Source organism: Pogona vitticeps, chromosome 6, assembly GCF_051106095.1.
Source record: "Pogona vitticeps strain Pit_001003342236 chromosome 6, PviZW2.1, whole genome shotgun sequence".
Taxonomy (NCBI): Eukaryota; Metazoa; Chordata; class Lepidosauria; order Squamata; family Agamidae; genus Pogona; species Pogona vitticeps.
The window spans coordinates 67,778,170-67,795,862 of NC_135788.1; the positions used below are offsets into that span (position 1 = coordinate 67,778,170).

A 17,693-nucleotide genomic window follows, 5' to 3' on the forward strand; every position below is an offset into this window, starting at 1 on the left:
GCTATGTGCTGAGATCTCCTGTTACAGTGACAGTAAAAGGAGTTAATGTTACTGTAACAGGGAAGCATATGAAAATGAAAGAAAAGTATAGTAAACATGGGACAGCAGAAAAACAATGCAGTTCTTGATGCTACTATTTTCTCATTTTATCAGCACAGAAATTGGCCTTACCCATAATAGAAGATAGTTCAATTCCCATAACAAACCTTGGGAATAAAAGTAACAGCAATGCAATATTGATATTTATATAACACACCAAGAAGGACAATAGCAAAATAACAGCAAATATTTACACAGTAAACAGTAATGACATCCATATAGCCCAAGAGGTAAAAAAAATGCTCTAAATGTAATAATATATTTGGAATGCATCATTTTCTTTAAATGTTGGGTGTTCTTCACATTCATTTCCACAGCAGTTTTTACAACACCCTCCATAACATAGTACCATTATACCCATGTTGCAGATGCGGGGCTGAGATAGTCTAATTTGCCAGCTGCTGAATTAGATGGAACTAGAATTTCCAGGGCCATAGCTTGTGGGAAGCTCCTGCCCAAGGCCATTAGTTGTTATCTGTTACAGTGAGAACAAACACTCCTGGTAGAGAAGCAGCAGCTCCCAACAGGCAGGGTGACCTCTCATTCTGCCTTTTCCCTTAGAGTTAGATCAGAAGTTTGAAGACTTTCTCCGGCCAATCCTAGTGGCGATTGGGTAGTAGTATCCTATCTGAATTCTCACAACATTCTGTGTAATCCTGCTAAGTTAATAAAAAGAGTTCTCAAGGCGTTGCTTTTAAGCTCCGCTGGCTCAGACTTCTTTGTACTTTCTCTAAAGTTAATTGCCTTCCTCTCCTTCTGTGATCACTCACATCATTAGCCTTCCTTTGTTCCGTGATCACCTACAATAGCTCATTAATTTAAAATTAAAGGCCAGACACATTTTAGCTGACAAACTTTTCAACCATCAGTTTGGACTAGCCAGTTTTCAGTTCTAAATGCTTTTAGTAACCACATCAGCTCATTTACACAAATTAAAACAGAATGGGGAAATCCTGCTTCTGTTAGGACAGAAACAAAAACAAAAACAGAGCAATGTAATTGGAAATTATTATGCTTTTATGGCCTCATAACTATAAAGATATTTTGATTCAAAGCCCTCCAACAACACAAGACTTCTCAGGATTAATGCAGAATGGGCTGGTGGAGATATCAGAGGATAATGGACCTTCAGTTATAAACCTCTTGTAAGGTTAAACCTCTTGTAAGGTATGTCTTTTTTTTTTACTATTTGGAAAATAGTTTGAACATAAACAAGGAATGATAAAATTATCAAGCTTCTAGTGTGAAATATGCATTATTAAGCATTAGTGAATAAACTCAATCCTCCAACAAATGTTTCCTTTCTTAACTAAAACGAAAGGGGAGGACATCACGACAATTCATATTAAATTTCCCTGACAAACTACTGAGTAGAAAAATGAAGAATTAACTTACTCACTTTCAGTGCAAATGGGACAACATCCTTTTCGGTTGAGGATCTTTCCCTAAATGGGATAAACATAAATGATGTTCAATGGGGCAAAGTTATGTGGAGCAATGATTACATTTCATAAACACAGAATAATTGGGGGGGGGGGGGACCCAAACGCATAGGAGTTTAGAAGTACACTTCTCCAGCTTCATACACATGAAAGTATCAATAAGTTATAAAAATTGAATCAGCTGAATTAATACTCACCAAATCCAATACCTGGTCAATAAAAATAAGAAAAAAACATGCCCATTGTTTTTATATTGCCAGCAAATATAATACTTTTGTCTAAATCCCATTTGAACAACAAACTTAATTTTCAGAATCTAGAGGCAGGAGTAAACTGTAGTTTGTCATTGAAAAAAAATTATTTATTTATTTAAAATAGTAATACACTGCCCAACTAGCAATGACAATTCACAAATGTTCATATACTTTTCAATATTTTGTGTTCCAGTCCGAGTTGCTCCTTTTTTGGAGAGCAAAAGCAGGTATGATATATAGAAAGGCAAACGATTAATACAATACAAAGAGAAAGTAGACTATCTTCATTTTTCATATTTAGATCATTCACAACTGCAGTGTCTGTTATAACTCTGCATATGGAGGAGATTACCAGATGGGTTTCCATAGAATGCTATAAAGCTTTTGCAGATCTTATTATTTCAAAATTACATGGTTTGTATATGGAGGTTTGTGAGCCCAGATCTTGGATTGCTTCATTATATGAGGATTACATTACTGCAACCTGGCAAATCATAGATCAATCATGCTCAAAGATGTTGATGCTAAGATGTAGACCTGGTGTGATGTATTAAGTATTGGCAGGGAGAAGATAACCTGAGGTTGATTGTGAATCTAATTTATGTAGCTATCAACGTTTGGTAATCACTGGAATTTGATACATACAATGAATTCCTGATTCTGGATTATGCGAAATCTTCTTGTTTGAGGTCTCTGGTTAATTAATTGCCAGCTGTTTCCCCTGCCAGATAACATTATGGGCAGGGAGAGGTTGTCAATAATTGATCTTGGGGCTTACATGACTTGCATGTACAGTTAGACTGATTGTGCATGAGACATGCAAGCACCAAGATTGAAGAGGGAGCTATTATTATTGTTGTTGTTGTTGTTGTTGTTGTTCCCCGCCTATCTCCCCCTGCCAACATTGTCTCCTTTACATTGATGCAATTTATGCAACAGGACTTTGATCGAAGAATCAGATAACTTATTTTATATCATCAGTACATGGTAGCTTTCACTTCTATAACACTTTATCTACGGATCTTAAGCTACAATTTGTACAACTAAAATTATGTTCCATATGTTACAGACTCCATAATGACAATTTAATAAAGGTCTGATTATGTTGGCTAACTCCTGGGGCTGCAATTTTTTCCAGACATTAAACACATGATGGGGTTATATAAAGTTCCACTTCCCTTTTGAATTCATATTATTCAATATATTAATTTCATTTTGGTAAAATCTCTGAACTGAGAGATTTCCTTGTGATTTTGAATTACTTTTCTGCAGCTTGGAAACTTATTTCTGGTTGATAGAAATTTATTTTCTGTATCCTTTTACTGCCTAAAATATGTATGTTACTGCACTGGAAAGATAATGCCCACCTTACATGACTCAATGGTTTGAGGAGCTCATAACTCTTTCAGCATTTGAACATGTGACTCAACTTTGCATTGAGTTTATATGTTTCATCGTCTTTCCTTGGAAGTACTTTTTAATTTTCCTTTTTAAAAAATGTGGTATTTCCAGTTAATTATGTCACACACAACAACAACAACAACCTTTATTGGCATAAAAGTTAATTATGTCTGTAAAAACAAACAATTTTCTCACATAATAAAAAATAAATTTAACATGTGTAGGATTGCAACTGAAAGGTGGACAATCCAGTTATATTTCTAATAAGCACCAGCATTTGAGGAACAGCTACTTATAGAAAAGTTATCTTCATTAATACACATGCAGCTATCAAAGTCTTCGGTTAAATGAGTGATTGAAGTCTTTGTAAAACTTGTCAGTAGAGTTAAGTGGCTCATTTAGTTTCACATGTGGGTGTGTGAGGCAGCTGTGTAAATGGCCCACAGCCAAGTCCTATCTAATTTGCATATAATGATTCTTTTTAAATGATGTTTTTGACTCTAATCCACCAAGGAAAAAGAACCTAGTTCCTTTAGGAAGCTATTATACAGTAAATAGAAAGTTCAGTATATGTCTTGAGAATGGAAGAAATTTTCCAGTGTTCTTGGCTCAGTGGATAGTCAAACACCATTTTAATCTCATGTGAATTTATAAATTACTTCTGCATTTCAAATAAAGAAAAGGTTCAGTTCTTTATTTAGTATGGTGTAGAGGCCAAGCCTTTGTTAGAAATTCTGGCAAAACCAGTGATTGAAAGTTAAGAAATGTGGTATTCAGAGTTTTCTTTCTTTTCTTTCTTTAAAAATAGCTAATTTTTATCCATTCTATGGAAAGATGCTGATTTATTTATTTTATAGGGAAGGAAAGGGAAGAGTGAGTTTAGGAATGCGTATGGGCAGAAACACCAGTAAGAATCTTGGCACCATTTAGCACCAAGTGGTGCCAATCAGCACAAGGGAGAGGGGACAGCAAATGTCTCATCTAGATAAACTTTTAGTTTTAGCATCTATTTGTCCCTTTTTGTGGGAAAATTCAGATAGCCTCAGCAGGACAGTTAATCCCACCGTGAAAACAGCAGGCTGTTTTATATCAGGTGCACCTAGTTGTTCAGCTCCCTGTTATCTATCCTGCTAATAGGGCCCCAGGTTGAGAAAGGAGATTCCCCCAAACTCCTAAATTTTAGCTGATCTTGTGCTACTCACACTCTTCAATGTAACACGCATCAAAGGCAGCTGTGAGTTTAAAAGGATAGACACGTAACCGACACCACCCTGAGCTCCACAAAAGGAAGAAGAAATAGAAAAAAGTGATATAAATATTGTGCCTAACAAGCAACTTTGACATGACAAAACATTGCTTTTTTCATTATAAAGCAGCTTTGTAATAAACTACTTTCATTCCATGTTAAGGAGAATTCTACAGTCCACTTCCTCCTGCAACCTGCCTAATGCCACACCCACAGAGAAAGGTCTTAATTAGGCAAACTTAAACTACACTAGTATGGAGAGGAGAACTGAATGCTGCTTCCCTGTACTGGATAGCCTTAGCTCTGTCTTTGTATAAAAGGGCTGCAGCAAACATCTAAGCTGGAAGTGGCAGGAATTCAAGCAAAACCTGGGTTTGCAAGCCAACCTGCTAAGGCTGCTTACTTGAGCCACCATGCTGGCATGGGATTTTGTTTTTGTCTTGTAGAATAAGAAGGGCCATTATTACTAACATGTGCTGTTAGAGTTTATTAGCAGTGAGGGCTCCCTTAGGAGTGGTCTATGAGATGCAATTCCACTTTTTGTCCATGAATATTTATAGGAAAACCACATAAACTGAAAACCTATGAATGATGTAGAATCTTTTCCCCACCTTCTATAAGAATGCTAGTTTTATGTCCAATTTTCCCCCGTTTCTTCTCTTCTCTTTTCTTATTTCATTTAAAAGACAAAACTAATTAGAACCTTTTTTCTGTGTTCTATTGTGCAATATAAGCAGCTGCTGTTGTTTTGTGCCTGTTTGGCACTGGACTATGACCAGCCACTGTCTATTCTTTTTCTGGGTTTTTTTTAATTTGTTTGTTTACTTGTAGGATTAGCAGATGTGTTTAAAAATGTAATACTGCCTGTGCTAGGCATGGACAACACCATGTGAATATATTTGAAACTCACTTCAGAGGTTTAAAATGTATCCACATAACAAATCTTGCAAAAGATTGCTCTTTCAAACAAACTGCATCTAGAAGTGCTACTAAGTACAGAGACCTACGCATTGGATTTTGATGGGTTTTTCCCAGACTTATATATATCAGACATTTGGTGAAAAAGACTGGGAGTGCAAGACGGATTTAGAAAATGGGTATCATGGCTCAAATTTCCAAGTGGGTACCAGGTGTCTTTAGGCACCAGAGGCTGTTATTGGCACATATAATGTAGACCATTATACCTACTTGTCTTATACCTACTTGCCTTCATACCTAATAAGAATCTCCACAAATCCATCTGAGAAGAAGCCACAACAGATATATAATACTCTAGACCTGACGGTAGGATGGCCATAAATTCTACAGTCCAATGCTAAGCCCTGTCTTTGAAGATATTCTGCATCTGGAGGGCTGACTGGTGCAAAAAAAAACCAAGAGGAAGAGCTTTCAAACTGCCTGTCCACTAGGTGCCCTCTGGAAAGCCTACTGATTAGGCACACAGGAGTAGCACAGTATTCCCCACTGTGCTGAGATGTATTTTTAATTAAATTATAGTAGCAATTCTTAAACTTGCATTACTACATTTGAGTCAAAATATAGAAATTTGATACCAATATGTGCCCCTGTTTGCTACTTTTCAGTGATGCATCTCCTTTTTTGGGGGGAGGGCCAATTCATAAGGGCCAACCTACTGCTAGACTTCTGCAAACCACACACACAACTACTAACTGCATGCCTGTGGGAGGTAGCTTCCACTGGGGCCCTGCACCTTATTTCTTTGCCGGTATGATTAAGATTGTATCTCTGGAAAGTTGCTCAATGTCAGCAAACCCTGTGATGTCAGCACAAAAGCAAGACTGAATCACAGGAAGTGTCCAATCTATGAGCAAGAGATCTCTGGGTCCCATTTTAATTAGCAATCTTACTACAGAGACATAGCCGCCTAGAGTGGTCTTAATTGACTAGATAGGCGGGATATTAAATAAATAAATAAATAAATAAATAAATAAATAAATAAATAAACAAACAAACAAACAAACAAACAAACAAACTGCCTTTTATTCTATCAAAACAATTGTCCATTTAGACCAATATTGCTTGTAAAGATTGACAGCAGCTAGCTAAGGTTTCAGACAGGAATTGTTTTCAGTCCTTACTGAACTGCACCAGGAAACTTCTGTATGGAAAGCATCTGATCTGGTCCTTCTCAGAGAACATGGCTGGGGGGGGGCATCAAGGTCTACGTGTCACTAATCACTCTAAAAAACTTGTTAGCATCAAAGTTAATACCCTGGATACAGCATCATAATACAAAAAAACAGGAATGTAATGCTACATGAGCACCAATCCTTATGTAGCTAAAATGGCACCATCCATGCATGAGTGGTAAAAATTAGCCAAGTATTCCCTGATGCATCAACCTACAGAGGAAAGGCTTTCAAAAGAACAAAGTATGTTTGAGGGGTGGGGTCAAAACAGTTCAATGAAGACTGAGCAGGCTCAGTGAGTGCAGAATGGTAGCTATTTAATAGTTGGTGAAAAAAGAGCAAAAGAGAATGGAATAGCTACAGCTCTTACTGCAGCATTTTGTTATCCCCTTCCTAACACTGCACAACAACAGAACTATCAGACTTACTATTATCAAAGGAAAGTAACCTGAGACACATACGCTCAGCTACCACTGAGTGTCTGTAGCAATCACAAACTGCTAACTGCTAATTTTTTTTAAAAAAAAATGCTGGTATTTCAGTAGGACCATGCTGGCTTGGCAACAAAGCACAGACAACCTAGAACACTAGATATTATCACTGGGACATATCTTGTGCATTTTTCATTAACATCAAATAGATTAATAGAATGTTAATACATTTCTTATATAAACAACCTCTTACTTGTTTTTCAGTACCTAATGCATTCAAATGTAATGTTATAGCTTCATTCCACCCCCATGAAGACCAGTATTAGATTACTTAAGCAGTCTCAACTCAAAGTCAACAGGAAGTTATTTTTGTGGAGAAGTAATACGAGGCTGTTTCAGATGAGTAGAATACACTCTGGCTGATGACAGGATGCTTTTATGGTGCATGATTTTAAAGAACTCCCACGGATATACTGTGAAACAGCCTGGTTATTTTATTTATTTTTTTGTTAAACCACACCCTTCTTTCTTGAGCACCAAATAGAATGTATTAACTTTAGGACGATGGGTCCTGCAATATAATAAAAATCCACATAAGGGATGCATAATACTATACTTTCACAATTCTTGTAAGGCAGAACACCAGAAAAGTGTTTATGTGAAGTTTCTAAAGGGATCCCAAATCCTAATCCAATATGATTTCATTACTCTATTTTTGAACTAACTGAATGATAAGTCCATACTCAGATATAGAGATAGGCACAAAACAAACCACAAAGAAAAAAAAAAACACCTATGAAACAGGCTGTTTGTGGTTCATTTCAGGGCGCTTTAGGGAAACATGCCTCCCCAGAATTAAACAAAATACCAAATTATTATAGGCATTGGTGATTCATATGTACTGTACACTATAACTCAGATATCCCAAATCCATTCTTTGCTACACCTGAAATGACTCTTGGCTGGCTCTCTTCCCCACACCCTCTAGGTTTGGTGAAGAGTGGATTTGAGATGTCCAGGTTATAGGCCCCCAAAGCAGATCCCCCCCCCCAGGAAAGTACTCTTCAAACAGGAGACAAGTCATCTGAAGATTCACTGTGAGTCTGGCATCTGTAACCCATGTGGGAGCTGTTCTACCATCCCAAGGAGTCCCAAATCACACATCATTTCATCAGAAAGTTCAAAGTTTATTAATAGCAATGAACCACAAACCCCCACAAGCCACCTCTTCCCCAGTTCATGCCCATCTCTACTCAGATCTATTATTTTCTCTTTTTCTTTTAGTTTCCTCAACATAGAACCTTATTCACCCACATGATAGCAACTACAACTTGTTCTGCACAGATGTGTATAAATCAGGTTCATTTTTGTACATCTTCATATGTTGGAAAAAGCCTGTAACGTAGACCTGTGAGTTCTGCAACTATGGTATCTCTAAAAGAGCGGAAATTAGTGGAGTGGAGGAATTAACAATGTTTATATTTTTATATTGTTATGTATATATTATTTTATATAAATTGTCACTTCCCTTGAGCTTAGAAAAAAAGGGAGTAGAAATTTCATTCACGCAGATGTAAAGTAGATTAAGCATAGCAGTTGTGTACAAAAGATCCAGTAATTTTACACTCTCCGTGGAAATGCACACCAAGCACAAATTGAAAGACATTAGTCTTTAAGAAATGCAACAGTACTTTGGCATGTATGATTTAGCCAATAATTAAGACAACATACATCTGTTCATGACTCTTTTCCTCCACTGTTACCAGAAGCTACATAGCCTTTCCCTTCTTAGCAATGTTTTGCAATGGGGTGGGGGTGGGGAGAGAGGCCAGAGAAGCTGTAGTGGGAAACAGTTACAAATGGGAGACCACATGATCTGGACCTCTTTTAAATTCTGTGAATGAGGCAGAGCATCATTTGGAAGTACTCTTCATGCCAAAGTTTTTACAAAGACTTACTAAGTAAATTGGTGGGCTTATGGCACAATGCATGCCTCAGGTGAAGCAGCAAATATCTCCTGCCCCCACTCAAGATGGAATCCATTATACTCATGTCTAAACAAGATATTTTGGGGCAAGAGGCAGCAAATAGCACAAGTGCCTCTTGCTGTCTCTGCTAATAAAAATACAATAATGATAAATTTAGTACCTAACAATTGGGTGAGTTTTCATCATACCTCAAATCTACTGCCTGAGGGAGCTGCGTCATCCTGTCTAAATGGAAGAGCTGACCATAACATGACAGCAAGCACAAGAAAGAAATCAAGCAGAGAAGACGAAGAAGAAAACCATAGGTAAAGGTTCCCCTTGACAATTTTTGTCCAGTCGTGTTCGACTTTAGGGGGCGGTGCTCATCCCCGTTTCCAAGCCATAGAGCCAGCGTTTGTCCGAAGACAAGCTTCTGTGGTCACATGGCCAGTGTGACTTAGACACGGAACGCTGTTACTTTCCCACCAAGGTGGTCCCTATTTATCTACTTGCATTTGCATGCTTTCGAACCACTAGGTTGGCGGGAGCTGGGACAAGCGACGGGCACTCACCCCGCCGGGTGGATTCGATCTTACGACTGCTTGGTCTTCTGACCTTGCAGCACAGGCTTCTGCGGTTTAGCCCACAGCGCCACCACATCCATAACTTGATGCAAAAATGGGACTGGAAAAGTTACAGGGCTGGAATGAAGTGCTTAATGGAAAGCAGAACTAGAAGACATATTGAGATACTCCTGTTCTAGCTCATCACAGACCTGGAGTCTCACTGAGATTCTCCTTTTCCTGAAACCTGCATGCACTGCACCTACCAAGATTTCTCCTGAAAAGCCCCATCAGTTTATGAACAGGAGAAAGAAAGAAAAAAGTATACACTTCTTGTTAGACTCACAGGAGGGCAGCTGCTGACTGGAATGCACTGCTTCTTGTGACATTGTGTCTTGCCTTTCACACAAGCACAAATGGTGCAGTTGACAGAGGACCACATTTCTCCATCCTGCAGGGAGGAGACCATAATACAGCCGTTAGCTGGGATAGCAGAAAGAAGCTGTTCCAGTAATGCATCATCCTGTTATACAAGGAAAAAAAAACCTTTCTCCCTGTTGGAGTTATGTCATTGTTTAGTCTAAATCAGCTTTGAGGTGTCCATCTCCACCCAGATGGATTAAGGATGGAAACTTACCATTTTTCATTCTGGTCCTTCCAGACAAAGGGCTATTATTCCATATTGAACAAAGATACATTAGAGTTCTCTTTTTTTATCATGTATCCTAATTAGTTGTGTATTGTACTGAAAAACATTCAAGTTGCAATTGCTGAGTATCATGATTGTCTCATTTTGGATGATATAATTAGAAAAATCTGACTCAATACAGCCACTGTGATTGGCATGTTTAAATTACTGCACGTGAAAGTATTTGATTAAGATGTCAAGACACAGCAAATTTATTCCCAGATGTGGCATCACTTTGCTTTAATCCAGGAATATACTTAATAGTAAATTCAGTTTTTTATTACTTACAGTACTAAGGCAGACATCTGATCTACTGAACATCTGAAAATGTTTAGAATGGATACAGAATCAAAATTAGCTAAATTCTAGTAGGTACAGCTATATTTGATTGTACCCACCATCACACCCTTTAAAAGGTTCTATGACTCCAAAGCACTGCTTTACTAATGCTTTTACTCACTTCCTTACAGACTGCACATACCAAGTGATGTTCCTCAGTTACTCTGTAATCCAACAGTAGTCCAAACTAATTCTTTTATACACACCATATGGAAGCTTTTGATATATTGGAGTGAAATGAAAGTGGAACAGATAGTAATAAAGCATTAACAACATGGGAGCAGAGTATTACGGATCTGTGCACTATAGAATGCAACAGATATTTCAGGGAAAGGTTTCAGGATATAACAAATGCTTGTAAACTTTCTTGTTCTAGACTAAAAAGAGTGTCTTAGCCTACATACTTATTTGGACTACAGCTGCCATGATTCTACCCCATTTGCCTTGCTGTCTAGGGCTGATGGGAGACTTGTAGGCAAAATTTAAAAAATCTAGAGGGTCACAGTTATTCACCCCAGAAGTTTAGAGGCATTGGCCAGAATCCTAATTGTATCTGTGTAAAGTTTGTGCAGTGAGTCACAGCTACTTGTGGCTAATTGATAAGGTGATGAGGCATACCTCAATTGCACCATCAAGTGTACTTACTGTGTGACCCACCACTATTATTTTCGAAGACTAAATTTGCTTGTGGGGGAAGAAGCCCCATGTAGCATAATAGGACTTCTTTCTTTCTTCACAAACATCTACAGTGGTGCCTTGACTTACGACCATAATCTGTTCCAGAACATGGACGTAACTCAAAATGGTCATAAATTGAAGCACCATTTCCCATAGGAATGCATTGAAATGCAATTAATCTGTTCCGGCGAAATAAAAAAAATCACCCCCCCAAAAAAAAAATCACTGCAAGACTCATTGGAAACATGATTCATCTTTTCTGGCCGGGGGGGGGGAGGAGAAAAGCGTGCAAGACCCATTGGAAATGCACAGAAAACAAATGAAGCAGATTGGGAATGCACAGAAAACAAAGGGAGCAGGTCGGAAATGCAAAGAAAACAAAGGAAAAAGCAAGGGAAGCATGCAGGACCCATTGGAAATGGGGGGAACCCTCAAAAGCAACCAAACCCCTCAAGACCCATCGGGAATAGGGGGGAGCCAAAAAACAATCAACCCCCCGAAGACCCATTGGAAATGGGGGGGAAACCCAAAAGCAACCAAGACCCGTTGGAAATGGGGGGGGAGCCAAAAAGCAACCAAACCCCCCAAGACCCATCAGAAATGGGGGGAAACACTCCAAAAAGCAACAAAACTCCCCAAGATCATTGGAAATGGGGGGTTGGGGGGAAAAAAACCAACAAATCCACCCAAGACCCATCACAGCACAGAAACATAACTCCCCCAGCTCAAAGCCACACTGCAAAAACGCTCAGAATAGTTTTTTAAACAGCACCTTACCTTACCAGGCAGCCCAAAGCCTTGCTGCAAACACACACACGTTTGCTCAGAAGCAGAAGCGAGGCAGTCCCAAGCCTCCTCCAGCACAAACACGCTCTAACTGCTGGGGCAAGAGAGCTACAAAGAAGCAGCTTCGTTGCCACCTATAGTTAGCAATTTGAATTTCCTGCCTTTTTTCCCTGCCTTTTTCTGTTCGTAAGTGGAAGCTCCGGTTGCAAGTAGAAGCCAAATTTTGCGGCCAGAGCTGGTCGTAACTCGAAATGTTCATAAGTAGAGACGTTTGTAAGTCGAGGCACCACTGTATAGGATTTAAACCATTGCACTGTTACTTATTATTTTTAATCATTTAACTCCTTGATTGTACAACTTTTTCACATTAAAAAAGGTAAAGAGCCAGAAATAGCTGCACCATGAGGAAAGACAAGAGAGCCACCTGTGGTTGACTCAGTCTTGGGTATCAACTCTGATCAAACTCCACTGAAAACCTCTCCTCTGAAATCCATCATAAGGTGGAACACTGAGTAAGTGACCTGGAGAACAACCTCAGAGGATTGCAGTTCTTGTGAATTAAAAGGGGAGTAGGTTTCCACTACAGTTTTCTGCCTTAGACCCCAAAAGCGACACACCTGTGAATAAGTGGTAGGAAGCAGACATCCACCAGAAGCCTATTGGTATTTTCGTAAGGTCTGTGCAAACTGGTACACCCAATTGCAAGTAACTGAGAAGGCGCCAGGACACATCTTGGTTGTACACCAGACTATGCAAAGGAGATGCACTCCAACACCTTGTTAATTAGCCCCAAACAGCTGTGACCTGTTGTGCAAACCTTACGCAAACAACAATTGGATCCGGACCAATGTCTGCTTTTTACCACAAGTGGCTGCCTTATCTGTCCTCATGGTGCAGCTACTTCTGGCTCCCTACATAACTTTTTTTATAATACAAGGAACAAAGATAGTGACTAGGTCTAGGGGTCACAGTATAGTAATAAAGGAGATTTTCAGTGGTACAATCAAGCAGTTAAATGGCAGAGTCTAAAAAACACACAAACAAACATCTTGGGAGAGAAAGAGAGGGAGGGAAAGAGTAAATAAATTGACACACAACTTTTCTCTCTGATAGTGCAAAACTGCTACTATCTGTATGTTGGAGAACAGGGCAGCATTTTGATAGATGCAAATATCCTTCAGCATAAAGATGATTCAAAGATACTGGTAGATAGGAAGACACTGGGAAATGTTAAATTAAAAGTGACCCTCCCAAACTCCCAGCGTAATTTCATATGGGGACTCTAATTCTCATTCTGGTGTTTAAAAAATGGCAAAAGATCTCAAAACCATCAGCACACATCTGGTAACATTAATCAACAGCAGGCCTGAACAGGGATAAGCAAGTTTTAAAGAGGAAAAAATAAGGAAAAAATGGTATCTTCCACAAAACACAGTAAACAGCTTAAGGACCAATGTGATCAGGTGGGAGAGATGACAACTAAGAGTGAAGTGGTTTGAATCCTTTGCATGTTTATTGAGAAAGAAATAAGTCCCACTATACTTCATGAGGTTCCCCCCAGTAAGAAGACTTACAGTGGCAGCTTTAGAAAATAATGATGATGATGATGGGACACATAGTCCTTGCCTAGTTTCTTGTAAACATCTGGAAGAAGATGGTCAAAATCATGACTCAAAGCCAATTTTTAAAAATTATCATTGTGTTGTGCTGTTCTGTGGAATAATTGCCTGGATCCAAAGATGTCTGATCTATTCTGTGGGGCAGAGAGTGTTTCAAATATGTATCTCTTAATCAGCAGCCCCAGCTCATCACAAGCTCTGAAACACAGGAGTGTTTCAAAATGGCAAGATCCTGAATGCACCTAAAGTAGTTCTTTGCATTTCATCAACACAAAATGACAGTGAATGTGTCTCTCTGTTTCTCATACTAAGCACATGAACACCCATACACACATACACAGGCAGAGTAAAGGAGAAGACAATTGATTGGATGTGTAAGGCTTCTTATGTGTTTGAGTGCTAAGTAAATAAAGACTGGTCACTTTTAATTTATTGTAAACAAGATTTTCAGGAGGCGCATAATACTGCAGCTTTGTGCAAAGGAAAAATGCAAATTAATGGAAAGAGCGTTGGCTGGAAAAATACCGTGTGCACAAGGGGTTTAACTTTTCATCTGATCCCAGGATCTCTCAGCACACAGATGGTCCATACAGTGAACAGAAAACACTTCCAACTGAGAGCTGCAGAAGGGGGGGGGAGAAACCCTGCGCCACTTGAAAAAACAAACAAGCTCCCAATAATATGGGAAGTGTTTTGGAGGGAATCCCCAATGACCTTGTGTGGGAGGAGGGCAGGAGGGGATTATGACCACACGGCTTCCCAATCCATGAAGCACTGTCTGTACTTACAAGTGCGTACTGAATTGTATCCAGAAAAGCTAATTAAGCTCCTATTGGCTTGTGTGGGGGTGGGGGTGGGAGGAGGGGTTCCCTTTTGGCTGAGTTGTCATCTGGAGACCACAGAGAAATACCTTGTCCTTGGCTATCAGAAATCTGCTGGAGCACATGAATCACATTTTCCTATGCACATTACAGAAAGGGTCAGCAGCTTGGTTGTTTGCCTACAGAGAGTCATCCTACAAGGCTGTCAGACTGCCCAATACAACCACGTTGTATCCACATGCCTTATGTGGGGTGAGGGGCCCTCTCTGAATCATTTCTGGCTAAGAAATAAAATCACAGCTTGAAATGCATGGTAATACGTGGAAGTACTACAGTACAGCTTGTGTGGACATTTACCCAGAAGAGCTTGTTCCCAAACTTGCACACTCTTGTTTCCTCAGGGGACATGTAGGAGATGCAATCCTTGCAGCACTGCCCTTTAGCTCTGAGGCAGTCTCTAGGTGGTGAGCACTTCCTTTTACACACCACAGTAGAATCCTGCATAGAAAGAAGGACAGAAGAGATTCCAGGTGGGTGATGACAGTAATCGTCACTCCACTTAGCAGCTATTGGATGCGCTCAGTTACTGGCAGTTTCTACCCAAACAAAGGGGACTCATCCCACAGCGGCAGGGTAAAGTGGCCCGCCCTGCGCTTGGTGGTTGCCAATTCATACAACTTGGCTTTGTCAACATATACTGGACTTTCACAAAGGATTCAAATGAAATAACGTTCCATAGAGCATTTTCCTGTTACTGCAGAGGATTTGAATAAAATAATACTGTATTTCAAAGAGTGTTTTTATATTACCCTTACATACACCATGTTTTACAATCATTTCCTTTCAGATCTGAGCATAGGCCAGGTTTGTTTGTCTTCTTTGCCATACATAGAGTTGTACACAGGGAAAAAATTTGGATTTCATCATTTAATTTTTTTGGTGGGGGGGTGCCTCATTAGTTTTCAGGTCATTTGGGTACCAGCCCTTTCAGTAAAACTGAAAGTACCCAACTTTTTTAGATTCTTCCAGTAAAAGTTTCCCTATTTGGAGTTCTGGTACTCATCTCAAAGAACTTAGCACAAGCAGCAAGGCTAGATGAGGGAAGGGAAAGCGTGGGGCAGGTGGGGCCATAAGGCACACCGAGTCAGCCGGGGGGGGGGCATAAGAAGGCAGTGAAGGGCCATGACTAGTGGGGTCAAGAGGTGTGTAGTAGTGGTGGTGGCAGGGAAGCAGAGGGTGAAGAGCAGATCTGACAGAATGGTGGTGACAGTGAGGTGAAAGGAGAAGGCAACAACTGGGGCTTGCAGGGCCAAGAGGTGTGTGGTGACAGCGGCAGTGAGGAGAAGTATGACAGGCAGAAAGGCTATTTGTTGGAATAGTATAAGTCAACTTTACATACGTAAATAGGTCCAAAAGAAGAAATCCAATGGAAGAAATCTGATAAAAATCTGATTATTTCAGACTCTCTCTCATTCAGAAAATGTAAAGCACTGAACAGCAGAAGCTCTCTATTGAAACCTACCAAAAGAATCTAATACACTGGACCCTCGACTTACAGACTTTTCGAGTTACAGACTTCTCTGGCTGCAAAATTTTGATTCGACTTGCAGCCAGAGATTCGACCTACAGACCAGAAAAAAACCAAAATGGAACAAAAATAGAATAAAAACCGCCAGTTATGGGATTAATCGGTTTTCAATGCATTGGAGGTCAATGGAGATTCGACCTACAGACTTTTTGACTTGCAGCCACCATTCCAATACGGATTAATTCCGTAAGTAGAGGGTCCACTGTACTGAAAAAAAGTGTCTCTTCTATGTTTTTTTTTTCATTTGGGTTAACCCAAAAGTTCCATTCTTAACCACCAATTTGTTTATTTGCTTTCTACCCTATATTTCACAGGTTGGTTGGTCAAAATCTCACTAGAAAGGTGGGGGAAAATGCCCTGATACATCCACTTCACACTCTTTATGTTTGTTCTGTCATATACAACTGATGTTCCTCTGCCAGTGGAGCACCACTGTGATGGCAAAAGAGACCAACCCATTATTATTACCAGCTTTGGTATTGCTTGGGTTCTTCAGCCAATCCACTGCTACCAGGTATTGAGTCAAAGATTTTAGAGGACACTCAGTAAGGCACTTTATGTTCATGGAAGACATAAGGCATGCAAAAGAGACATGATGTTTCTGCTACAAGTGGCTATGTAACAGAGAAAGAGAGAGGTTGCGAGGGAGGCAGGGATGGAAGGAGATTAAATGGATAATGTGTGAGAGGAAGTGAAGTAACACCTGAGTGTAGCACATGACTTCATGGGTGAAGAAGCAGCAGAGTGGACAAAATAAGAAGGGAGCATAACAGGGACTCTGTCTCCACCTCTGTTGCCACTGGAGACACACAGTCACTGGTGGAACTGTGGTTGCATATTTCTGAATTTAAAAACTTATGGCTGGCTGAGAAAGGGGAGACAATGGCAACATAGAAAAGCTCTATGCAAATGGAGACATGCAAATGTCCAACAGCAATGTGCTGCAGCTCCAACTTCAAAGCATAGTTTCTCACTCCTGCAAAGGCACTGTTTCCTTAACTATGAGGTATGATGCAAACCAGCGGAAGCAACCATTTCAGTTTCTGAATCATGAAAATGACAAGGAGACAAGTTGTTATTGACTCACCCTGCAGGTACATTTAGTACAGTTGTCGTACACAAAGGAGGCTCCATTGTCATAAACATCACTGTGAAAGAGGCAGCTTCCAGATGGAAGATCAAACACTTTCCTCTGTCCTAGATATACATAATAAGAAGAGAAACAGTAGGTGATTGAAAGGAAGCTGTGTTCCCAACAATGTTAAACTGTGTTTACTGTCAAAAAGAAAAAGAAAAAAAGCAGACCACTGCTGACTGCATCATTCTGTTTAATTTTTTTAATAGATCCTTTCCACCTGCCCCCTTTAATACACTGTAGTGACTTGAAGCATTAATAGACACCTATGAAAGACAGAGAGAAAAATCCTGTTGCATAACTTTGCACTGGTGTAACCCAGATCAGGTGCCAGAAATGGCAGGTTACCCACCTTTAATTGTAGTTCTTCAAGTGGACCCTGTGAGTCACATACCATACAATAAAAAGACAAAACAATTAAAATGCAATTAAAATATATACTCTAAAAAATTGCCATCAGGACCCACAGCTGATATTATTTCAATT

At 39.6% G+C, this 17,693-nt stretch overlaps 1 protein-coding gene across 3 annotated transcripts in view; it reads right to left on the reverse strand.

The window, feature by feature from the left end:
* BMPER (BMP binding endothelial regulator) overlaps positions 1-17,693 on the reverse strand; it is a 240,960-nt gene that overhangs the window by 91,259 nt on the left and 132,008 nt on the right. For all 3 annotated transcript variants that reach the window (XM_020788156.3, XM_073003798.2, XM_073003797.2), the window contains 4 exons: positions 17,160-17,269; positions 14,842-14,982; positions 9,900-10,004; positions 1,499-1,544 (listed from right to left, as the gene is read on the reverse strand). In XM_020788156.3, coding sequence (XP_020643815.3) covers positions 1,499-1,544; positions 9,900-10,004; positions 14,842-14,982; positions 17,160-17,269 — 402 coding nt within the window. The remainder of the gene's footprint in view (positions 1-1,498; positions 1,545-9,899; positions 10,005-14,841; positions 14,983-17,159; positions 17,270-17,693) is intronic.